Below are 26,087 nucleotides of genomic sequence, written 5' to 3' on the forward strand. Positions count from 1 at the left end.
GTGCAGTCAGAGGAGATGGAGGAAGAACGGGATCACAGGATCACAGGATAATTCAGGTTTGAAGGGGCCACAGGAGAGCCCTAGTCCAGACATTCACTCACAGCAGGACCAACCATAAGGTCAGACCAGGTTGCTCAGGGATTGAGGTAAAAATTTGCATTGAAAAAAAACCACACTAAATTATTTACATTAAAATTTGCATTTCTCAATAAAACCTAGGTGAGTCTTAACAGTCTTTCTGCTGTCTGGTGGCCTCAATGCAAAGGGGAACGAGAGACTTCAATGCAGGGAAGGAAAAGACAACCAGAGGAGCTACGCTGGATAGATAGACGGTGAACAGGGTGGTGACAAAATGCAGTTCTATAACATCCTTTCTTATAAAGGAGCAATTAAAAGTATTAAAGAATACCTGAAGATGATGAGCCTCTGTAGCACAGAGGGCATAAACTAATACTGCCTTCGGCATCAGCCTTTAAAATTTGACATCCACTGTTAACGCGGTTAACTTTGTGATTTTTCAGTCTAATTTCTGCGAGGATATGTAAGAATATTACTGCCAAGGCTAATTTATAAACAATCAGGTGAATAGGAGGGAACATGAGCCGGTCTTGCTGTGAAATGTGGATTTCAATCACCTTCTCAGCGATCTCTTCCCTTATTATCTCTACAGGGTCTTTTCTTTACATTTGGTTCACCCTCCTGTCTCCTGAGCTGTTCAGGGAGGGCTGTCTCCCCCTCCAACCAGCGAGGTCTCCACGGGACGCTCCCAGGCTTTGCCACACGAGTTTTTATTTATTCGTAACGTAAGACTAGCCTATTGCTATTCTCGCCATCTGGATTGGGGAAAATTTTGATCTCCCCACCAAAAAGAAACGAAAAAGAAATCACGGCACTCTATCCAGGAAGGCAAGAAGTCAAATCTGCATTAACAGCTCTTGAGAGCACTGCTAAGGGATGTTGGCTGGTTGATGGGCTATTGATCTGCATTGTTATTAATTAGCACCAGAGAACCAGAAGGTGAACTGCTCTAACCTAAGTAATAGGTGAGAGTGGTAATTCCCCTCCGGGGCAGCAAATCGCATCCTCAAAAATAGCTGTATCGATGAGGCATTGATGTTTGTGCTCTCTGTGCGAAGAGAAATAGGAGCAAGATATTACCTTTATTGAGACAGTCATCATCTGGCAACAAAAAAATAGGCAAAAGTGCAGTAAATGGAGGAGGAAAGTAACACATCCTTTTAACAAAGGAAATACTGACACTTAAGTGAGAGGATTTGCAGAAGCTAAACACTATTTCACCACAAGCACCAGAGATCACTCTCCACCTCTCTACCTTATCTATGTACGTTGACAGTCAATATACGAGTCTTTAACTCAGCTGAGTTTCTGTGGATATATATATGCAGATGTGTCGGCCTAAAATTCCGATTATTAGCAAATAAAGTGTGTCAGCACTATTTTCCCCTTCTGCAGAGGAAACACTTCACTTTTAGTAGGTGCTAAAGTCCATCCTTATTCAGCAAAGCTCTTTAGACATACGTAAGTGATTTCCTGAATCAAGGCTTTCATTACTAGCTCCTTCATGCAAATTCACTGAAAGGAAGAGTGCATGAAAAAAAAAAAGGTTTAGGGCAAGAATCTCTGACACTGAAGTCTTTGGATAAGACACTGGGAATCTAAGTCAGAAAAGGAAAATTAGCTCTAACACACAGTGGAAACTGCTCCAATTTAGTTAAAAGCACTTCACTACACACAGTATCATCACAAGGCTACACCTGAGACAGAAGAAACGTCCAAGGCCAAAAATAAATGTTACGTATTCCTGAATCCTCCCGGTCTTGCAAAGCGAGATCCCAGGTCGAACACATATCCCCAGTGACATACCGGTTCCAAAAATATACAAGCTCTAATAATTTCTGTGAGGAGAGGAAGAAATACAGTTTTAGCCAGCCAATAACAAAAAAGGTTGGACTTTTGCAAGTAATCCTAGCAAAAAAATGTCGTGCGAGCAGAAAGGAGATGATGAGAGAGTTTTCGCAATGTATTTACCCGGTGGCATTTCATCTCTTGCCTCTGTGTCTGGACGTATTGGGTTTATGGGCCAGATGGACATACACCAATGTACTTATAACAGCAGCATTTAGTAAACAGCAGACATGGAAAGAGAAGGAAATACAGCAAGCACTTTCTGTAGGCGCATGTGATTTTTGTATGTTTGCTATTTTAGCCTGCAACTGCCATCTATACCATTCTCCAGGTTGTTACTGAGTTGTCTGTACTCTGTGGACCGCACCAGGGGAAGGATCCTGACTCCTCAGCCATTTGGGTATGGACTGGTTGAAGGCCAGCAGAATTGACTAGCTATGCTCACACCGCAAGGCATTTCACTTGGATATTGAGAAAAAAATCTTCACCGAAAGAGTTGTCAAGCATTGGAAGAGGCTGCCCAGGGAAGTGATGGAGCCACCACCCCTGGAGGTATTTAAAAGATGCGTAGACGTGGTGCTGAGGGACGTGGTTTAGTGGTGGTTTTGGCAGTGTTAGGTTGATGGTTGGACTTGATGATGTTAAAGGTGCCTTCCAACCAAAATGATTCTATGTTTCTATGATCTCTTCTGGGTCCCATGTGACACCCCGTTAGTCCTGAAATGTAATCTTATTTTGTGTGTGTTTTCTCTGTGCAAGGTGGTAGGTTATCATGAGAGACCTGGGTCAAAGCTTGTTAGAGCAATTTTCTTGTAGCATGACGGTGAAGCTCCTCTATCATGATGATGTTCTGGGCTCTAGGAATGATAAAAGGGTATATGGCATTTCAAGCAGCATTGGGAACTACTCTGGATGAAAAAAAAAAAAAAAAGCAAAACTTAAGGTAATATGTGGCTTTCTGGAGAAGACCAAGAGGCAGATTATCTCTCAGTGGTTTGCTCCGGAAAGAACTAAGCCTGTGCCTGCCCTGGCAAGAATGGCAGAGCAGCAGGCGCAGATGTACGGAGAAAAACAGATGGTTCTGGGGACCCAATATTCAAAGTATCCATGAAGTTTTACTTCACACTAGCTCCAGCCTGTTCCTATGGACTGAATGGCTATTATTGGGCCGAGTCCATGAGGTGGATGCTTGCAATACAGCATTTAATGGAGTTACATCCCACATGAAATTAATTTGTGAGTTCTGAGAGTGCTCTGAGAAGAGAACTAAAACAAAATATGTGAGCAAAACTGTGCAATTCTCACCAAAATATGAGCCAGCAGTGTGCCCAGGTGGCCAAGAAGGCCAAGAGCATCCTGGCCTGTATCAGAAATAGTGTGGCCAGCAGGACTAGGGTAGCGATGGTCCCCCTGTACTCGTCACTGGCAAGGTTGCATCTTGAACACTGTGTTCAGTTCTGGGCCCCTCACGACAAGAAAGACATTGAGGGGATGGAGCCAGAGAAAGGCAGCAAAGCTGGTGAAGGGTCTGGAGCACAAGTGTTATTGAAGAGCAGCTGAGGGAACTGGGGGTGTTCAGCCTGGAGAAAAGGAGGCTGACGGGAGACCTTATTGCTCTCTACAGCTACCTGAAGGTAGGTTGTAGCGAGGTGGGGGTCAACTCTTTTTGCTAGTAAGAAGTGGCAGGACAAGAGGAAACAGCCTCAAGTTGTGCCAGGGCAGGTTTAGATTGGCTATGAGGAAAAATTTCTTCACCGAAAGGGCTATCAATCATTGGAACAGGCTGCCCAGGGAAGTGGTGGAGTCACCACCCCTGGAGGTATTTAAAAGATGCTTTGGGACTTGTTTTAGCGCTGAACTTGGTAGTGTTAGGTTAATGGTTGGGCTCAATGATCTTAAGAGTCTTTTATGACCTGAGGATACTATGATTCTATTCTAGGATTCTAAAACTGCATTTCTTATAGAAGCCAAAACATTTGAATGGACACACCTTAAGCAGACTTGCTCCACAAAGAAGCCTGGAAGTTAACTAGTACATGTTCAGTGATGACTGAGAGACAATCTTCTGGACTGAAACACGGAGTGAGTCAAAATGACACTGAAAACACCAAAACAGGACTAGCCCATTCAGGGCAGAGCCTCTGAAACTCCAGTTAATCAAACTTTTCAGTGCTGACTGCCACGACACCGGCAGTTTGAAGGCAACATGCTAAGGATGCGGAGATCGTCTATGAAGGGTATTGATGTGAAAGCAAATAATTGCAGTTTGGAGCAATGCATAAGTTGTGGAGGCCACAAGGGGACAGAGAGGGGAGACATGAGTAAATCAATATGCAATGAAAACGGTCGCTGCATGAGTCTGCTGGGACAAACTGCTTTTTGTTCTCACTACTTGCTAAGGCTTCTCCACATTTTCAAAGAGGCCAGCTGTCATTTTCACACATCCCTTATTTTGCCTTTGGGCTTGCGCAGTTTCCCACAAAATTCACCCTTAATTCACCTTACTCCTCCTCTTCCCTAAATGTCAGTCAAGACTAAAGGAAGTTTCTGTGATCAAATCATCCCATCAATAGGGCTGCAGCTGTACAAGGACATGGACGATGCCTGTTCTCAGGCACTGAAAACGCAAGTATTCACTTCATTGCATCCACATCATTAAGTCCTCTTACCCTCTGAACAGGGTGGCTGCATCGAAACTGCTTCTGGAGAACATGTTAATTCTCAAACTGTGTCAATATTTGGCTAATCTGGGTCAAAAGTGTGCCAGGGTATGCTCTAACAGTTTAGGAGCGTAATGAGTCGGTTCTAGCGTCCTTGGTACCGTTCAATGTACTAGTGTAGAAATCATCTAGAAATGTTTCCATCAGCACTTGTAACCTCTGAATCGGATCCATGGGGCTTTTTATGCATTTCTTCTGTTCCGCTTTGGTACAGCACCACAATCCTACGTAAGGTCTGCTGCTGTAGGAGAAAGGAACTAATGAATGGGAAACAGCTGAGGGTAGAGCACTGAGGTGATTGAAAAGCAACGGAGACCGACTTGTGAAGAGGAGGATAACTGTTAGCAGTTGAGGAGTTTAGAAGTCAAAGGGGAAGAAGAATTATTTGCAGGGTCCAGTAGAGTTTCACTAGGTGTAAAGAGCTGAGAATGAGAGAAGGATCTTTAGCAAGAACAGAGGGAAGCATTTCATCAGCGCTGAAACCTGCTGGACCGTGAAATAGTCTCCCGCAATAAATGCTGGCAGTCCTACAGCTCGGGTCATTTTAAATTAGACCGTTCAAAATACTTGAGCGGATTCTTTAGGGAACAACTCAATCCCAAGTCCCAGGGATGGCCACGTCAACCTTGCAGGCAGCTCGGCCGCTCATAATAATTAGGCTCCACCACGCTGCCGTGAGAAGACCGCTGTTTGACACTCACGCGGCACCAGATCTTTCACTTACGGTGCTTGTCATGATATCGTGTTATTTATATGTTACTCTGAGTCGAAAAGCCTCTGTGAAGAGGCAGGCAGGGCCCTCGTAAGTCAAACCCCTGGATTATTGAAGCTGATGAAAGACATAAAATAGCTTGCTTTAAACCTTCTAAACTGCGAGCATCAGTGAGAGATTTTACTGAAAATACCCCTCAGGAAGAAACGATACATCGTAATGAGTGAACAAGGAACACGTTTGAACTAACAAACACACTCTGGCAGACTCTGTGGGGCTTTTTGTTTTGTTTTGTTTTATTGTGTTTCGGTTTCTGTCTGCTTACAAATGCTTGACTGACAGGCGTGGAGGCTGGCATCTATCACTTCTCCTCAAAACAGATAGGGGATGAACATCAACATTTTTCAACACCGGCCCAGAGGGAAGAGCCTTTCCTAAAAATAAAAGCATTTCCCTCACACCTGTTGCCACAGCTTATCCAACTCGCCTTCTCTTTTGCCAAGCGAAGCATCAACTAAAACGAAGCTCTGTTGGTTTGTTTCGCTTTCTTCGGGGTATCCTCAACTGAAACTGGACAGAGGTATTCTGGCCATATACTCAGTTGCCACAAGATAGTAAAGCTTCACCAGAGAGCATCAGGTCTCATGCTCTGATGACAATACATTACTGGAGAAAACTGTCCACCTCCCCCACATCAGCCAAGTTAATGTCCGAGTTCTGCATTAAATACAAAAATAAATAGAAACCTGTAGAAATACCCCGGGGAGTGGGGGAGGATCCTTCTTATTATTTACTGTGTCTTCTGAACAAAATGAGGAAGGAACTTAAACAACTTATTCTCCCAGTTCCCTCTGAGATATAGGATGATGCTTTCAGCCTCATTGTATAGGTGACTTAAGACCAGGACGATCAGTGCCCAGGGCACGTAAGGAGTTGATGGCAGAGTTAACATTTGAACTATTTTCTCCAAATGCTTCCTAGCACCTTTCCACTGGGAGACTCTCCGTGGCTGCACGGTCATCTGCAAGTGATGGTCTCCAGTTCGCAATGTCTGTCCAGTCAGTAGTGATTAATCATTAACCTGTTCTTCAGCTAGGCTCACCCTGTATTCATTCGGTCTGAATGACCGACTTCCTGACGGCTAACTAATTTGGCAGCTGCAATTATCTGTATAAACTTACGGACATCTGCTGATTTTCAGGGCTGAGAGGTGATGTGGTTGGTCCTGGTAATGTCAGGTTTGGTAGCTGACAAAATGGGCAGCTGCCTACCTCTGTGGACTGAGCTCTTCTCGCTGCTGATCCTCCTGTGAAGTTGGGGAGGAAAAGGGGTGTAGGGAGGTCAGGATAGATGAAGTGCCCTTTGCTATTTCAGGGACAACTGTTCCCAATACCAGGAGCAAGCCCTGCTCTCCAAATCTGCCCTTTCCCTGGTATACTTCTGTCTCGGCTATTCCCCGCTTTTCATGATAGGAGAACGCCCACTGCTGTGTTACCAGCCCGGGAAGCACAGGAGTGGGATGGGAGACCGCTATAAGAAAGGAATGAGGGTTGTGGAGGAGGTGAGATGACCTGGCAGTGACTCCAAGGAAACAGTGGTGGGGTCTGGGAGGGGTTTGTCTCATCTTCCTTTCTTATCACCTCTGGAAAAGCTGTCTGCACTGGGCGGACCACTGGAGACTTTCTGAATCAATATGGTGTTTAGCATCTTTTATTTTTGTAGGTCCTTCCAGTCACCAGATGAAATTTTGAAGTTCCCCATTCAAGGGTTATCCATTTGTTCTCAAAGTTTTATCTCCTTCCGTTTTTTCGCATGACCACAGGTGCCAATGAGAGGACGCTAAATTATATATATATTTGCTATGACAGAGCTTGTGCCAGCACTGAGCTCTGACAATGCACATTACAGTTCAGCTCATGTATTTCTGATGGCACATTTTACAGTGCTATATATAAAGTTGTTATGGCATCTATTATTCACTGCCAATACAGTTCAAGTTAAAATAGGTTTTATATAACAGTTCAAAGCAATATTTTAAGAAATAACACTTGTGTCAAGGCTGCTGTGTCCTACCAGATTTTGACATTTCCAAGTAATAAAGATCTTTATCCAAAATGTAAGGTTTTGGCGAGACATCTCCCTTGCAGACTTTTCTATTTTTAATCTGCAAGCAATAGCAAAAGAAGCACATTTAAATAAAATGAACAGCCAGCTGAACTTTTGACATGGCTGTTATCTTTCTAGGTGGAAACTGTGAACGATGAAAAGTGCCTCAAGGGATATTCATGACAGAGAACAATGTCCCATTAACCTGAACCTCTGAAGAGATTCTGGAGATGTGGAAAACACACAAGTGGGAAAGAGTCATTGGAACATTAAGAAGATGTCTATTATGGGCACAATTTTATATCTGTTTTTCAGGACACAAGAGGGGAAGAGAATTTATTTCCTCATTTCTTTAGCAATGAAAAAGGTTTTATATCTGTTCTTTCAAAAAGGCCAAATTCAATGTCTCTTAAAAAAAGGCCCATTACGGCTACCAGCACCATGAGGGCCTCCAAACTTGTGTGCTAATCAGTGTGGCCCAGAAGATATGATGTTCTAGCAATGCTCTGTGACCTCTTCTGTGCTGCTTAAGATCTATGAGTTTCTGGTGCTAGTTATGCAGAAAAGCAAAAATCCCAGCAAGCCCAATCTACTTACATAAGAGATGTTTTGCACAGCTCTGCTCTTCACTCTGATCCCCATAGACCAAAAGAGAACAAATGCTATACATCAATTTGGCAATAAATTTAGTTTATTAGCTGTGTTTGACAGTTAGGAATAATGTTTACTTTTAACCTTCTTACTGGTTTTGAAAATGTATCAGAAAAAAGTTGTAAGGGTGACTATGAGCTCAGTGAGTCCCTCCTCTGTATACCCAAAACTTCTAATGAAATCAGGGAAGTTTTAATGTGCAAGATGAGTCCTTTCACAAGAAATAAGTTCATGTGGGTCAACAAACAGAAAAACAAAACCCAACAAAAATGATTTAAAAGCACCATCTGCTTATTCAAACACAGCTGGGGAGAGGTACGATGCAGTCCAAAAATCCATTTCATTTTCATTATATTTCTTTCAAAAGAGATGTTAAATAAAATACTGTTGGTCCTGAATGTTTTCCTGCTGAGGAGAAATGTTTAAGCTACATTTGAAATAGTGCTTTTGAAATGCAGTCCTCCTTACCGGGCACACATGGATCTTTGGCAGCAAAACAAAATGGATGTAGCTACAATGGTGGCCACCAGGGACGTGATTCTACCCCTCCGCTCCACTCTCGTGAGACCCCACCTGCAGTACTGCATCCAGCTCTGGAGTCCCCAACATAAGAAGGACATAGGCCTGCTGGAGCGTGTCCAGAGGAGGGACATGAAGATGATCAGAGGGATGGAGCACCTCTGCTATGAGGAAAGGCTGAGAGAGTTGGGGTTGTGCAGCCTGGAGAAGAGAAGGCTCTGGGAAGACCTTATAGCAGCCTTCCAGTACTTAAAGGGGGCCTACAGGAGAGCTGGGGAGGGACTTTTTAGCAGGGCCTGTTGTGATAGGACATGGGGGAATGGTTTTAAACTAAAAGAGGAAAGATTTAGACTAGATAGAAAGAAGAAATTTTTCACTCTGAGGGTGGTGAGACACTGGCCCAGTTTGCCCAGAGAGGTGGGAGATGCCCCATCCCTGGAAACATTCCAGGTCAGGTTGGACGGAGCTCTGAGAAACCTGATCTAGTTGAAGATGTCCCTGCTTATGGCAGGGGGATTGGACCAGATGGTCTTTAAATGTCCATTCCAACCCAAACCATTCTGTGATTCTATTATTTTGTGCTGGAGATGGGGGAAAAAAAAAAAAAAGCACCAAAAAAGTAAAAAGAAAGCGCACACATTCTTAGGAAGCAGACGGCTGAACAACATTAACTGCATAAGTTGAGTAAGTCATTCAGAGGCAAATTCATATTGGGGAGAAAGGTCGACAGGATGTACCAATCAATAGATATGCAGCCTGCACAATAATTGTGTTGCATTTATTTAGAAGTTATGTCAGGCTAGGACTGGATTCCCTTAACTCACCCTAAGAACCTCATGTGGTCCAGTGTGGCCCCATGCAAAGATGTCAGCTCGTGGCACAGAAAGGGAATTTAACCAGCAAAATAAGGATCTCTCTAAGGAGATATGACTACACCTCTTGATTTTTCAAAGTTGGTGCGCTTGAGGTCGGCTTGGGGTTTGTCATTCTCCACTGCCTAACGGGGAAACACTTAAAGTTGTGTTGTTGTTTTTTTTTTTTTTTTCCTGGGGATGACAGGGTGGCAACATAGAGACAGAAGGAAAAAGGCAGTGACTATATTTCAAACGAAAGGATCACAACAATATCCTTTGTGTCCACAACACCATTTCAGAAATACCTTTGCATCCGCCTTTCTTGAACATCAAAGTGCAGGAACATCCCAAAGCATGCAACGAATTTTCTTGCAACAAAGTTCCCTGGAGTTTGACCTGCTGGATGCAAAGGGATTCCTCAAGTATCAAAGGACAATTCATGCCCAAGGATACTCCGTGTGAGAACATCTTTAAAAATTCCACCCCTACTAATGCTCGCACGTCCACAAAGCTCAATCATCTCTACTCAGCAAAACATAACAGAAATTAGACATACACTAACCTTGACCCACTCCTATAAAACTATCAAAATTCCTTACTTATGGTGTTGAATCATCTGTAGCTATCACTGTTTGGAAACAGAGGTCAACGCCTCAAAAATCACCAGTCTACAGCAGGAACGTTTGTCCCCTTTTTGCACTGTTAACTCAATCACAATTCCTGCTATACCACAACCAAAATCTATTCTGATAAAATTAGCTCAATCCAATTACGGGACAAAGTATAGTCTTTAATTAAATGTTCTGATTATTCTGAAGCCCTCTTTTTTTTTTTTTTTTCTTTTTTGGTTCATCTTGAGTTTAGGCCTGTAAAAGCATACAAATTAGAAAGACTTAAAATGTTCTGCTTTTACTCATTTATTGCTTAAATTTGAGTAACAAGAGTTCCCCAAAAGCATAGAAAAAGAAGTATAAAAAGAAAAAATGTGGGATGTTTAACTTATTCAGACCTCTTTTTGTTCATGTTTTTTGTATTTTATTTATAGCACTTATAAAAAAAGGGAACAAAAATAGTATGTCTTCCTTTAACTACATTAAGAACAACCAAATGCTTTGATAAAGCAAAAATATTGAATTATTTGAAAAAGTTAAAAAGTTATTTCCTTTTGTTTACCTGTTATTCTCTCTAAGGGTAAAGTTGAATATATTCTGCCTGTGACAAAAGCCAGTTCCAAGTTTGCAAGCACAAAGGAAGTTGTTTTGCTGCAGAATCAACTAAACTAACTCACTACAAACTCGGTTATGGAAGACCCACTGAAAAAAAAACAAAACCAAACCATTAGAATTATAGAATCATAGAACTGTCTAGGGTGGAAGGGACCTTTAAGATCATCAAGTCCAACCATCAACCAAACACTGCCAAAACAACCCCTGAACAATGTCCCAAACCACCACGTCTGCCTGTCTTTTAAATACCTCCAGGGACGGCAATTCTACCACTTCCCTGGGCAGCCTCTTCCAATGCTTGACAAACCCTTCGGTGAAGAATTTTTTCCTAATATCCAAACTAAACCTCGCCTGGCATAACTTGAACCCATTTCCTCTCATCCTATCACTTGTTACTTGGGAGAAGAGGTCAGCCCCCACCACACTACACCCTCTTTTCATGTAGTTGTAGACAGCGATAAGGTCTCCCTTCAGCCTCCTTTTCTCCAGGCTGAACAACACCAGTTCCCTCAGCCACTCCTCTGTTCTCCAGACCCCTCACCAGCTTCATTGTCCTTCTCTGGACATGCTCTGGACACACCCCGGTTCCCTCAGAACCTCCATGTCTTTCTTGTAGTGACGGGCCCAAAACTGAACACAGTACTTGAGGTGGGGCCTCACCAGTGCCGAGTACAGGGGGATGATCAATGCCCCAGTCCTGCTGGCCATGCTGTTTCTGATACAGGCCAGGATGTCATTGGCCTTCTTGCCCACCTGGGCACACTGCTGGCTCATATTCAGCTGGCCATCCACCAATACCCCCAGGTCCTTTTCTGCCGGGCAGCTTTCCAGCCACTCCGCCCCAAGCCTGTAGTGCTGCATGGGGTTGTTGTGACCCACGTGCAGGACCCGGCACTTGGCCTTGTTGAACCTCATACCATTGGCCTCGGCCCATCGATCCAGCCTGTCCCGATCCCTCTGTAGAGCCTTCCTACCCTCAAGCAGGTTGACAGTCCTGCCTAACTTAGTGTCGTCTGTTATTAGCCCATGAACATTAATTAATTCTTGTCATTTTTATTACAGGTCATATGGATTCCTAATTCTTCCTCCTGCCACTGATTTTTAGGAATATCTGATAGTCTCTCCCATGTTTAGTGATGCTGTACAGGCAGCCATGTAAGTCAGCATTTTCTTCATCATGTTGAGCAATGCACAGCACAAGGAATCTGCACTTTCAGCTTGCAAGCCCATGATGGGAGAAGGTTACTGACCTCGATCTGCTGAATGGCCTCTTCCCGCTGACGGATGGCCTCCAGATCCTCTTCTGTGATTTCCGAGAGCAAAGCTTGATCCTGGCTCTGGTTCTGCCACATGCCATCTCCCCCATTAAAGATCTTCTCATCATCAGGTAGGTCAGAGAAGGGGGTCCTAGGGCTCTGCTGAGATGGGAGAATGGAAAGAAAGCAAAAGCAGTGTAAATATTGTTCAGTTTTACATAGCCTTCTTACGGGAAAAGAAAATAGTAATATAATAGATGTCATAAACAGCGGCGAAAAGGTGAAGAGGAGTAAGTTACATATCAAGCCCCAAAGGAAGCATTAGGACCTGCAGCCAGCTCTCCTGAGCTACATTTGAGCCCCAGCAACCAGCTTCAATTTTCCACCAGTTCTGACATGACAAAAACTTGTACGTGCATCTGAAACATGACACATTTACCTTACTGATTTTCCTGCAAATTCTTCAGGAATTAGATACTTTCTCAGGCAGACATAAAGCCTACGTATTTGCCTTGAAGACTGTACGATCCAACTCTCGATATTCAACATAGCAAAGGATGCTATCTTGTCTATTTATGAGGTAATACAGCTAAGGAAAGGAAAATCACTACAACAATGTGACTGCGCAGTCATCAGTTTGAGCCTCTCACAGTTTCATGGTGTTGACTCTCCAGACTTGACCGGATTTTGCTGACACATCACATACCATTTTCGAGGGAGCCAGTTGTTCACACTGCCTTTGGGAGCTGTGCATGTAATTCAGGTCCAGATTGAAAGAGTCTGGTCATGATCCAGCTGCACTACACTACAGGTAGGGGCAGAGGTTTAACAAGGTCCTCTCCTCCTCCCAGCCTGTAGCTTCTGTGCCTACAAAGATGTTAGGTTCCACCTAGACTGGACTCAGAGGATGAACAGACACAAGGTTTGTAGGGACAATCAAGACACTAAACTCAAATCCTAATCTCATAGGCACTGCTGAAGACTCCAATCCTACAACCGCAGCAGTATTTCACTTCAAACAATGCACATGGTCCTTTAAATTATCCTTGATCTGAGCTTTGACTCCTAATCAAAAGTTACAATAAAAAAGGAATCCAACTGCTTCCAACGCTCTGAAGTTGAAAGAAGAAATGACAGTTGCTATGGCACATTCTTGACCTGAATGTTCCCAAAGTCTGCATCCAGCTCTGGAGTCCCCAACAGAAGAAGGACATGGACCTGCTGGAGGTTGATACATGGACATGGACCTGCCACGAGGATGATCCGAGGGTTGGAGAACCTCTCCTGTGAGGAGAGGCTGAAAGAGTTGGGGCTGTTCAGCCTGGAGAAGAGAAGGCTCCGGGGAGATCTTATTGCAGCCTTCCAGTACCTAAAGGGGGCCTACAGGAGAGCTGGGGAGGGACTTTTTCCTGGGGCATGTAATGATAGGATGAGGGGGAATGGCTTTAAACTGGAAGAACGTAGATTTAGATTAGATATTAGGAAGAAATTTTTCACTTTGAGGGTGGTGAGGCACTGGAACAGGTTGCCCAGAGAGGTTGTTGAGGCCCCATCCCTGGAGGTGTTCAAGGCCAGGCTGGACATGGCCTTGGGCAACCTGGTCTGGTGGGAGGTGTCCCTGTCTATGGCAGGGGGGTTGGAACTCGATGATCTTCAAGGTCCTTTCCAACCTAAACCATTCTATGATTCTGTGATTCTATGAAAATCCCTGAAAGCTATAGGAGAAAACAAGAAGAAGAATTCAGGAGGATGTTCAGTTCTCTGCATCTGGACTTATCTGCAGCACAAACACTGGGGCTTTTCAACAGATTGTGCCTGAGAAAAAAAGGTCTTTGCTTTCTTGCTCTGGCTAAATTTTCAAAGATGTTAAATGCCCTGAATTCCCACAGAATGAACAGGAAGCAAGACCATCAGCTGGCTTGCTGGAAGGGCGTAGTCACGCAGGAGAACTGGAAGAATTGGGAGGACTCGAGTGCAGAGGAAATAATGCCAAATCATCTCAGCAAGAACGAGAAGCTTAACCACGAGTGCATGAGGGAGGCAGGGGAATGGAGGGGGGAGGAAATCACTTATAATGTGTTTTACGTCTTGTTGTTTGCTTAGAGATCTGCCTTGGAGGAACTGAGACAGAGGCATAGAGAAAATGGGTAATATTTAACTCTTGCAATCACATTTAGGCACTCTTGCTGGCCAGACCTGGAAGAATATCAGGCACCTGGCAACTCCTATTTAACTCTTTAAAAAAGTGTATAATTTCTGCATTTAGAAACTAAATATTTTTTTCAGGTGCCTAAATCTAGATATTGCCTTACAAAATGAATTCATTATTACTGTCGCCATCATCTAGTCGCAGACAAAGAAAATTACACAATGTGATAAAGGAAGTGGGGTGATGGAAGAAGTAGAGGCATACAGAAAAATAGGCAGTAAACAGTCAAGTACCTTTCAAAAATATAAACAGAAGATTAACATCTTTTACATTAATGCCTGTCTTTGTTTCACCTTCTGCTTCTCTGGGATCTGTTATCTACAGAGAAAGGGTGTGTTACAGGAAGGAAATAATCATTTAAAATTATGTTAAAAATTCATTTACAGTTTAAAAGACACATTTTAATAGGATTAAGATACGCTGGGGGTGTTTTATTCACTAATTATTACGTGCCTTGGACACTAACTTATCTGGTAGAGTGTTTCACTGCCAAAAGCGTATATTAATGGACTAAAGAAAAAAAAAACCCTTGGGGTACTCTAATGCTTCATTTATAGTGACAGAGGTGTCCTCTCATCTTCACCAGTGGGCTAACTAGGACACGAGGGGGCAGTTATACTGCGCAGTGCCAAGTAGGCTGGAAGAGCCTATGTGGCTGTCCTCTGAAGATGCAGGAAAGTAGTGATTTAATGAAATTCTTGTACTATGGTCACAGCAAGGAATCTCTGCTGTGGACCTAAATGCACATGAACGGACATGTAAAGCCATGCTCTCCTATGCAGCTCTACATTTCAGTGGAAGATAACAGACTGACAAGTTATCAAATGTTTCCTGTTCTGTTCTCATGTGGGAGCATGGGATTAACGGGACAATCTGCAATACGGCAACTAACTCTTCAAATTATCATAGAAACATAGAATCATAGAATGGTTTAGGTTGGGAAGGACCTTGAAGATCATCGAGTTCCAATCCCCCTGCCATAGACAGGGACACCTCCCACCAGACCAGGTTGCTCAAAGCTCTGTCCAACCTGGCCTTGAACACCTCCAGGCATGGGGCAGCCACAACTTCCCTGGGCAACCTGTTCCCATGCCTCACCACTCTCAAAGTGAAAAATTTCTTCCTAATATCTAATCTAAATCTACGTTCTTCCAGTTTGAAGCCAGTACCCCTCATCCTATCACTGCATACCTCTGTAAAAAGTCCTTCCCCAGCTCTCCTGTAGGCCCCCTTCAGGCACTGGAAGGGGTTCTAAGGTCTCCCCGGAGCTTTCTCTTCTCCAGGCTGAACAACCCCAACTCTGTCAGCCTGTCCTAACAGCAGAGTTGTTCCAGCCCTCTGATCATCTTCGTGGCCCTCCTCTGGACCCACTCCAAGAGGTTCATGTCTTTCCTATGTTGAGGGCTCCAAAGCTGGACACAGTACTCCAGGTGGGGTCTCCCCAGAGCAGAGTAGAGGGGCAGAATCACCTCCCTGAATTATTTAGTCCGTGTAATACCACAGTTGTATCATAAATATGCTTGACCTTTGGCTGTGTCAACTCTATTACTCATCCCTACTTGTTGGTCCTGGTATCTGTAAATAACATGTCCCCCCCAAATCATCCAGATAGTGCAACGGAAGTGATGCTGCTCAGTTGTCTCTTACAAAAGCCGGCTATTCATGTGTTTAAATAGATAATGGTCTAGACACAGATGTTTTTCCCTAAACAAAGTAGTGGCTTAAGTTAATTTCAGAGCTGCTGAAGGCAATTATGTGAGTTTGTATCCTTAACGTCTTTCCAGAAAATCCAACCATGGCTGCTGAATCAGTGAGTAAATCAGGAAACAACGGGATGCAGCAGGGCTAAAATTTCCTTTCAGACATAAAAACGGCTCCGTTCTCAATTTAAATATAGCCACCATGACCTGCTATCAGGATGCGTACGGTGTCTGGCTGTGCTAACAAATTAAAAGTGATTTTGTGTTTGTTGATGGTACAGTGCCCCTCATTTCTGTGATAAAGCGAACCAATCCTGGGATCGAAAGTCTGAAGAAATCTGATGACTTTTAATACTTCTACTTGTAAACTGCATACAGCTTGGTTTATCAGTGGGTTTTGTTCCCTTTTAAGCTGTGCTCATTGCCTTGTCGGACAAAATATTTTATTTATAGTGAGGAAAAAAAAAAATGATGGAGAGCACTCACTGAGCCTCCACAGATAAAGTTCCTTTTGACAATGCACTGTAAGGGGCCATAACTCCCTATACAGTCATTTCCACATTAAATGTGATTTAGTGCCAAATTTTATACCCTGCAAATCTCTGTGTAATTTTCTGTTAGATTTCCTTTCATAAATTGTTAATTGGATGTGTTTGAAGTTGTTCTTTTGTTGAAATTTGCCTGTGGCAGATTTTTGTCAAGATGTATCCATAAACCAAACTCTGCCTGTGGAAAAAAATGATAGGAGAGAAAAAGTTGAGTATATCTGATATGCTCAGTAGTTCTTTTAAAACTAGGACTGAGGGTCATACTATGCTGTTATTCATCATATCTGAAAAATTATGCCCAGGCACAACATTTTTCCTGTTGGATAAAATCTTTTCAGTAGGATAAAATCATTGCTGCTTACAACTACATTTTTTTATCAGATTTATTCTACCAATGGGGAGATGCTATACACAGCTGCTGATAGAGAAAAGGAAAAAAAAAAAAATTAAAAAGGTTTTATCTGCATGGTGACAACTTCTGCCAGTGTCTGTACTTTACCAGCAGTAAAATCTTTGCATCAGAAGCTTCAGGTCAGAGATCCCCACCAGAGATGACCCCTTTCTATCCCTGGTGCCTGCCTGACTCCTTATTTGTATATGAGAAGGGACGGAATAGGATCCTTAACACGCACAATTTCTTCTCCTTGCACGCAGCAATAGCACAAGTTTTACAACCCATGTCACATAAAATCACCAAGCAAGGGACTGAAATGACCACTCCTCTAGTTCCCATGTGGTCTTTATTCCACCCAAAAGGAGCAATTCCACCAAAAGGAGCCTTCACGGTTCATCTTCAGAGAGTTAGGGAATCTCCTGTAGCAGCAAGATGTGTGCTGGTACCGTCTCAGTCCTGTAACCAACTTGAACGATGCCATTTTGCATTGCTCGTTACAAGATTGTTCCCTCATCAGAAATTAAGGGCACAAAACATTGACTGGAGATGGATGAGAAATGTTTTTTCCTCTGCCAGTGAAACGTTTAGTGATTGCAAAGGAAAATTTCTTTTCCACATCTCATCAAAACCTGAAGATACAGAGAAAAATAGTACGACAGAGAGAAAGAGGGAGACACGCGCATACGCTCCCTCCAGCTCAGGTTAGCTACAAGACAGATGATTAAGGCACCCAACGCCAGATGCAAAAAGATGGGCCTCTCACAGTCTGTCCAAAAAGAACTGTAAAAGGTAATTTCACAGAGTCACGGAATCACGGAGTTTTCAGCGTTGGAAGGGACCTCTAGAGATCATCTAGTCCAACTCCCCTGCCAAAGCAGGATTGCCCAGAGCACATTACTCAGGACTGCATCCAGGCGGGTCTTGAAAACCTCCAGAGAAGGGGACTCCACAACCTCCCTGGGCAGCCTGTGCCACTGCTCTGTCACCTGAACCGTAAAGAAGTTTTTCCGTGTATTTGAATGGAACTTCCTGTGTTCTAACTTGTGCCCATTACCCCTCGTCCTGTCACTGGGAACCATTGAAAAGAGCCTGGCTCCATCCTCCTTCAACCCACCCTTTAGATACTTGTATGCCATAATAAGGTCTCCCCTCAGCCTTCTCTTCTCCAGGCTAAAGAGTCCCAGCACTCTCAGCCTTTCCTCATAAGGCAGATGCTCCAAGCCCTTAATCATCTTAGTTGCCCTTCGCTGGACTCGCTCCAGCAGTTCCCTGTCCCTCTTGAACTGGGGAGCCCAAAACTGGACACAGTATTCCAGTTGTGGCCTCACCAGTGCAGAGTAGAGGGGGAGAATGACCTCCTTCGACCTACTGGCCACACTCTTCCCTATGCAGCCCAGGATTCCATTGGCCTTTTTGGCAACAAGGACACATTGCTGGCTCATGGATAATTTATTGTCTACTAGGACCCCCACATCCTTCTCCTCAAAGCTACTTCCCAGCAGGTCCACCCCTAACCTATACTGGTGCTTTACATTGTTCCTCCCCACGTGCAGGACCTTGCACTTGCAAGGTTAATAATTGCAATTGCAATTTAAATAATTACACTTGCAATTTAAATAATTACACTTGCAATTTAAATAATTAGAATTTATTGTAGCTGGATTTAAAGACTTTGTCCACCAAATGAATGACACACTACAGGGGCAGGAGGATGGCAGGCTGAGGAAGGCATTCACATAACTCTACCTTCAACTTTGGCGTGAAGGTAGCTAGCTGAAAAGGAGACTTAATTGAGCTCCGTGCCTCAAATTAGAAAACGTGAACCCGTTTCTACACCATCTCCATCCACTCCAACTTCAACCAGGAGCTGTGTCCTGAAGAGGAGGGTTTTGTTTCTGACTGTGTGTTAAAACGTGGGAAGAGGATACTAACGGAGTATCTTTGGATGGATGTGGAAAAGCTGTTGGTACCGTCAAAGTGGGGAAGGTGGGTCTCCCAACTGCACTGAAAACCTAATTCTGGAGAATAAGAAGGAACACAAGCTCCTTCTTTTCTATTTCCCCACTCACATGCACATTTCAAGCAGTTGGAGATGTCCTCTCCACCACGGAGCAGTAAGACACTTCAGACTCCCTTCGATATGCGCAGCCCAATTCACAAATTCATTGTTACCTCCAAGTTTATATGAGCACAGGTAAAAGGACTCTCAGTCACGTACGCTAAATTTGTACTATGTACTGCAGGTTGTGCCAAGGAAATCTTCGGCAACCATGGAAATGAGAATTTTAGAGGCCTTCCATGCCTTAGGTAGTAAACCAAGGAAGGTTGCTCTGTCTTCTCCAATCTCCAGAAGCCTTCTGCACCTCTAGCAGGAATGCGGCCAGCTCGAGCAGTGATCAACACACCTCCCACGCCTCCTGCAAACTATCACCATCTCCTTAGGTAACATTTTGGCTCTGGCTTTCACACAAAATGCAAATGCGGAGATGTTTATCTCTTGCTTTATAGTATGTATAGACATATAAACAGCCGGGCTACACTTTACGAGGCTATCCTATTCTCCCCAGCATCCAGGCTTTGAGATTCACCTTTTATTGCGTGTAGAATAATGAGGCCGGAGTGCCTGCATTAAAGATCAATAAAATACTTTACATGGAGGGCCACTGTGCAGAATACTGCTGTAGTTACGCTGCCTGCCTGCGCCCGACACGTTTTTAAGAGCGGGTCGGCGCTACGAGCTATTCGGGACAAAAATGGCATAGAGCAGCCCGTCTGGCTTGCCGAATCTACAGTGTGCAGCTAGGTTAAGAAGAGAGATAAATCGGACGAGATGATCTTTCTCAAACCATCCCTCCAAAACAACTAACTTCGCAGAGTCGATGAGATTTAGAGCTGCATCTCGCCAAGCAAAAGCCCAAAGCAATTACAGGTAGAAAGGCCTCAGGCAGGCACAGAACAAGCAGCCTGGGACTTCTAAATCTTTTAGAGGAGTGAAACAGTGATATTACAACTTTGCATTATCTTCCGCGCCGAAGATCGAAGCAGCGATTGGTAATCTGAGCTCCGTTACCTGACGAAAGGAGCTTCCCACGACAATGGGGGAAGAAACGCAATCACAAATTAACGATTGCTTGCTCTTCCTTTTCACCCAAAAGCGGGCACATTTAAAACTAGCGTAAAAAGGATGACTTTTAAGTGGGATATTTTCAATCCTTCCTGCATGCATCACTAACGTGGGCAAATACAGAAATGCGTTCAGCATTTTCTTCAAGTTATGTAAATTTGATTACTCTGCACCAATGTAGCGTGAGAAAAAACAGCATGGGGAAATTAGCATAAAGGGAAGGGTTGAAGTGCATTTTTATTTAAATTAACTAGAATCTCTCATGTGTTTCTGTCTTCACTCTTGATCAAGTTGTTTACTTTTGAATGATGTGAACCTGAAACTGAGCAAGAAAACCACCATTTCTACCAGCTTCCTGCTACGGAATCTGCAAGAAATTACTAGTTTTAGGGAAAATGTAATAGCAGAAACTATATCGCTAGTTTGCTTTTCAGCATTTATAAATTTAATCATTGAAGTCTCTGCAGTCATGAAGACTCAGAAAATCCATTTAGTTTCCCAGAACTAGAAGAGACTCAGTAGCAGAGTACCTAGTTCATACCTCCTACTGTTTTCTTCTTCTTTATTTTTCCTTCAAGACTTTATTACTTCACCAAATTCATTCCGAGAAATCCTGACCTCATCACCTAGGGCTGCTCTAGTTCAGAGTCGATCTTACTGTAGTCGGGGTGAGAGAATTAAATGACGTGTCTGCAGTAGATGAAGAAAAAGAAAATAAGCCAAGAGCCTGAGGTTTAGCTCTCTGATAACCAAAGTGCTTTTAAGAAGCACAGCATACTTTCACCCCAAGGTGAAGACCAAATTTAGGAGGAATGGCCTTCCTGCCAGGCTTAGATGGTGCAGCTGACACTCATATTTTGCTCATGGAGACCATCAGCTTCTAGGGCAAACTTCAGTCGATTGTGAGGGCTACATTTTGTCACGTATTTTCGCCCTGTATAATTCTTACAGACGCCCCACAAGGAAAAGCAGGGACAGTTTGTCCTGTTCTTATTTCCAGTCCTTCTCCTTTTTTTCTCTTGATTTGGCAACTTTATCTACCATGCAAATAGATGGTCCCCTGGGGATGCGAGTGAAGCGAAACAGCAACAACGAAGAGAGGTATAAATTCCCCCTCTCTGTAATCTAACGTCCTTTTCTTTTCAAACCCGTTTCATTGAATGACTTAAGTCTGATCACACACTTCTAAACCCATCCTTCTCAAAGCCAACTGCCTGTGCTATCACTAGCTTCAGGTGGCATCCCTAGACATGCAAAGCAAGTGGAGAAACGCTCCTTTAAGATTGTCACAAAGGAGAGCATTCGCCGGTATTTTTACAGCATCGCATCACATTTCTAAAGCTGTTCCTGCCCATTCTTAGCTGTCTGAATTATATTCTCATAGTTCTCCGTCTCTGCATAACTCTGCTGCTGGCACCGTGTTTTGGCTGGCACTGCTGGCTGAGAGCTGTACTGTACGTGGTCCCCAGGTCCTGATGCTAGGCAGAAAACTCCCCTGCTCGCAGCTCCCTCGCTGAACATCCGAAGCACCCAGCATTCGTCCAAATGGACCACACTTGCAAGAGCTCACAGACACATCACGACTGTCTAGAAAGGCCCGTGGTTGTCTCTGCTGCACAGCTGGTGAGCAGGTTCCTGCTAGAAAGGCAAACAAGAAGGAGAATGAGTCATTAGCTCACTCCTTAACACCCATCTAGTGAGAAAAAAAAAAAAGTGAGAAGTCTTTTTCCTGGGTTCACATGGAGGCAAGAGCCGAATTCAGCTTGATTTCCTGCAGCAGAGACAACCCCGAGCATGGGTATAGTGCCACTCCGTAGTGTGGAGCAGTGGAAAAGTAGGGAGATGCTGGAAATAAAAAGTATGTATTTATTCTTTCAGGAAAGGAGGAACCTAATGAATTTCAACAAGGGGAAGTGTAGGGTCCTGCACCTGGGGAGGAATAACCCCATGCACCAGTATAGGCTGGAGGCTGACCTGCTGGAAAGCAGCTCTGCAGAGAGGGACCTGGGAGTCCTGGTGGACAACGGGATGACCATGAGCCAGCAATGTGCCCTGGTGGCCAAGAAGGCCAAAGGTCTCCTGGGGTGCATTAAAAAGAATGTGAACAGGGGGTCAAGGGAGGTCATCCTCCCCCTCTACTCTGCCCTGATGAGGCCACATCTGGAGTACTGTGTCCAGTTCAGGGCTCTCCGGTTCAAGACAGACAGGGAACTGCTGGAGAGAGACCATCAGAGGGCTGTGAAGATGATCAGGGTACTGGAGCACCTCTCTCATGAGGAAAGGCTGACACCTGGGTCCATTTAGCCTGGAGAAGAGAAGTCTGAGAGGGGATCTCATCAATGCTTATCAATATCTAACAGGCGGGTGTCAAGAGGTTGGGGCCAGACTCTTTTCAGTGGTGCCCAGCGACAGGACAAGGGGCAATGGACACAAACTGGAATGTGGGAAATTCCATCTGAACATGAGGCAAAACTTCTTTCCTTTGTGGGTGGCAGAGCACTGGCACAGGCTGCCCAGAGAGGTGGTGGGGTCTCCTTCTCTGGAGATACTCAAAACCCGCCTGGACGTGTTCCTGTGCAACAACCGATGCTCTTTTACTTCTTTCCCCCTCAGAGAAGGGAGAGCATCTCCCATCAGGGAGAGAAAGATGAGAGAGAAAAGAGACTTATGAGTTTAAAAAAAACCTAAACAACTTTAGTGAAAGTATTAATAAAATAATAAAAAGAAAATAATGATATATATACAATATATACAAAACCAATATTAAGCTCCTAGGATGACAATCAAGTCACCGGCTGGCACTGGGGAAGTCCCAGACTGGACTCAATGATGGATAGGAACTGGGTTCCAGATCTGGATTCAGCATCGGGATCAAAGGCAGACGAACAGAGTCCTCCTCAGACGTCAGCCATTGAAGAAAAAGGCTGACCCTTTGATCCCTCAGCTTTATACTGAGCCTGAGGCAGATGGGATGGAATACCCCGTTGGTCAGTTTGGGTAACCTGTCCTGCCCGCTCCTCCCTGCAGGTGGGACCCCTCTACGCTTTTCCGCTGCCAACTCTCCAACGGGGCAAATAACAAAGTTATCTGTCCTGGGGTGTTATAGCAATAAGTATAAGCAAGAGCATCTCTGCATACCATTCCTTGGTATAAATTGTAAAAAATCAGGTCTCGTCACTCTGGAAGTGGATATTGTCTGAAAAATCCACCGTTAATTTCAGAGAGTTCAATTAGATAGAAAAGGCTCAGTTGAAAAGTAAAATCACTGAACAGAAAATTGGTTCTGTTTTACCTCAAACCAGGACAGAGTGGGGTCCAGTTCTGTGGCAGAGGATGAGAAAAGTAGGGGATGAGCTTGGAGTGGCAGGATAGGACAATGCCTCTTCACCCCACCGCAGCTTCTAGCACCAACCATGGAACCTGCCTGGCTCGAATAACACCAACGCTGCACCAAAAAAGAGCAAGATGCTGCAGCACAGCAATGACTGGCTCTGCACTGGGGCAACAGCAATGCCTCTGCAATCAAACATAATCTATTTTCATTTCCAGGCTTTTCTCAGCAGCCTTCTATTATCCATCTGACTTCATCATAAGGGATAAAGACATAAATGATCTGTCTTCTGTCGCAAAGGATGTTCAGTCCTTTGGTCCAGTTCACAGTGAAGGTTTTTCAGCACTAATTCTGAAAAAAAAACAGGAGGGTTATCACCGTCTGGTAACCTGAAAGCATAAAGTCAAAGTGATTTAGTCAAATGATCAAGCAAAAGAGTCAGAGCTAGGCAGAGTCCATCTGAGTAATTAATTGGTGAGTCCCATGTGGCATCTCCACGTGAGAAAGGGACCTCTCAATAGAGAGAAAATCAAGTCAGTGGACTCCAGGGCAGGATTTCTCCCATCCGAAACAGTCACTCCAAGCAAGCGTGAACTCAGCAGCACACACTGTGTGCCATGGCATCAGCAGCACAACCGAACGGATCAAAACCAGAAGCTGAGAACTTCAGCAAGAAAGTGTGACAGACCCTTCACGTGTGCAGAAGAAGAGAGAACAAAAGTTTGTGCTTCCTCAATGTCACATAAATATTATTTTTTTTTATTTACCTGTAAATTTGCTACTATAAAGCCTATTGATCCAAGTCTGATTGCAGGCAGCTTCTTCTTAGGTATTACACTAATACTATACACAAACCTTTAATTGTTTTTCTTCAGGACATTTTTGGTTTTAATTAAAATACGAACAAAGGTAATAAAAATGTTAAAAAGATACAAAATGACAGACACCTGCAGTGAAACAAGAGACACCAACTGAATTGAAATGAAAATTTTGAAAATCTAATTTAGGACTACCTACCAGCACTGCTATGCAACAGGCTGTCAGGGATCAGTGATGTGATCTGTGGTGGGTCTCAGGTGAACCCATTCAGAACATGAGACAGCATGTAAAGGGCTCGCCTTGGCTTCTCTCTTCAACAGGTTCAATGAAAACTTTCTATCTCTGCATACACCTAATTAGACTGAGCCTTTTGGCATCCAGAGGGACCTGGACAGGCTGGAGAGGTGGGCTCGTGCAAACCTCATGAAGTTCAACAAGGCCAAGTGCAAGGTCCTGCATGTGGGCTGAGGCAATCCCAAGCGAAAATCCAGGCTGGGTGGAGAATGGATGGACAGCAGCCCTGAGGAGAACAACTTGGGGGTGCTGGTGGATGAGTATGGATGTGTAAATAGGACGAAGGGTAATGGCTTTAAACTGGAAGAGGGTAGATAGCAGAAAGAAATTTTTCACTATGAAGGTGGTGAGGCACTGCAACAGGTTACCCAGGGAAGTTGTGGAGGACCCATCCCTGGAGGTGTTCAAGGCCAGGTTGGACGGGGCTTTGAGCAACCTGGTCTGGTGGGAGGTGTCCCTACCCATGGCAGGGGCGTTGGAACTAGAAAGTCTTTAAAGTCCCTTCCAACCCAACCATTCCGTGATTCTATGATTCTATGAAAACTGTCCAGAACTGAAGCTGTTATGAGCATCTCAAATAAACCAAGATTTAGGTAAGCAAAGACACCATGAAGACAATGGAGGAAATAATATTTAACAAAGACTAGATAATTACATTGGGCTACTTGCTGCACGGGTAGTGTTGAAGATCTCCTGCCTTTTTTCTAGGGTCCCTTTTTAGATCATCTAACAAAGGATAAATCCAGGCAAGTGATCCTGGCATGTCATTTTTTGGTTGTTTTTTTTTTTTTTTTTCTGAAAAGCTCCTTATTCTATATCAGTTCTACATCCAGGTGACCTTAAAAACAGGTGGATGGGTATTACTCCACTGGCTTTTGCTACAGATAGACTGTAATCACAAACCCCGTCCTGTTTGGAGAGCTGTGAAGACAATCCCAACACTGCTTGAGTGAGTTGTGTTTTCAGCCAGCTCAGCTGGATCTGGAAGAGCACATCTGTCTATGTTAATTATAGAGGTTCTGCTGTTCCTCTTGGGTCAAGAAAGTAACCGAGGCCAGGAAAGCACTGTTTTATGGGCTTTTCCTTAAACTTAGGAAGAAAAAAAAAAGGGCTTTAGCAAGACCAAGCAGCTTTTTTCCAATGTCACTTGCTGTTTCTGTGTGCTGCAATCAAGAATTGCTTAGGGAGCAAGTTCCTTGGTCTCTTTTAAGCGACATATCTGCTCAAGCTAACAAGGTGTGTGCTGAAAGCGCACAACCTAACAAATAGAAATTCCTTTTATTGTCTCCCCATGCTTCCTACCAAACTTGGGGTTTTTTCCTTTCCCTACAAACATGACACATTACAGCTCATGGGACACAGTCATCCAATGGCAGTGCTGGGAGGAAAGGAAGATACTTGGAAATTAGCATTTGATTGTAGTAGCTGTATTCTTAAATGTGTAATTGTGACACAGCACTGCACAGCAGAGCCTATTTAGACAGGGACTTTTGCAAATCAAAGGCCTGGGGCATTCGTTCCAAAAGAAATACATTCAGTGAAATAAAGATCACATTTTCAACTAAATTGGTGAAATGGTCAGTAGCCCTCTAAGAGCGGTTCCTCTAAAGTCCAAAATCATCAACGGGGACTTTTCCCCATTGCTCCTACCTGTCCTAGACAGATCCATGCAGGAAGGAATGAGTCTGGTTCTTTCTC

At 43.9% G+C, this 26,087-nt stretch overlaps 1 protein-coding gene across 1 annotated transcript in view; it reads right to left on the reverse strand.

The window, feature by feature from the left end:
* Positions 1–26,087, reverse strand: part of TSNARE1 (t-SNARE domain containing 1) — a gene marked incomplete at its 5' end in the record, with an annotated part of 427,114 nt that overhangs the window by 240,250 nt on the left and 160,777 nt on the right. The window contains one exon of the mRNA XM_082499260.1: positions 11,965–12,132. Coding sequence (XP_082355386.1) covers positions 11,965–12,132 — 168 coding nt within the window. The remainder of the gene's footprint in view (positions 1–11,964; positions 12,133–26,087) is intronic.

Source organism: Vanellus vanellus (assembly GCF_965231255.1).
Source record: "Vanellus vanellus genome assembly, chromosome: 2".
Taxonomy (NCBI): Eukaryota; Metazoa; Chordata; class Aves; order Charadriiformes; family Charadriidae; genus Vanellus; species Vanellus vanellus.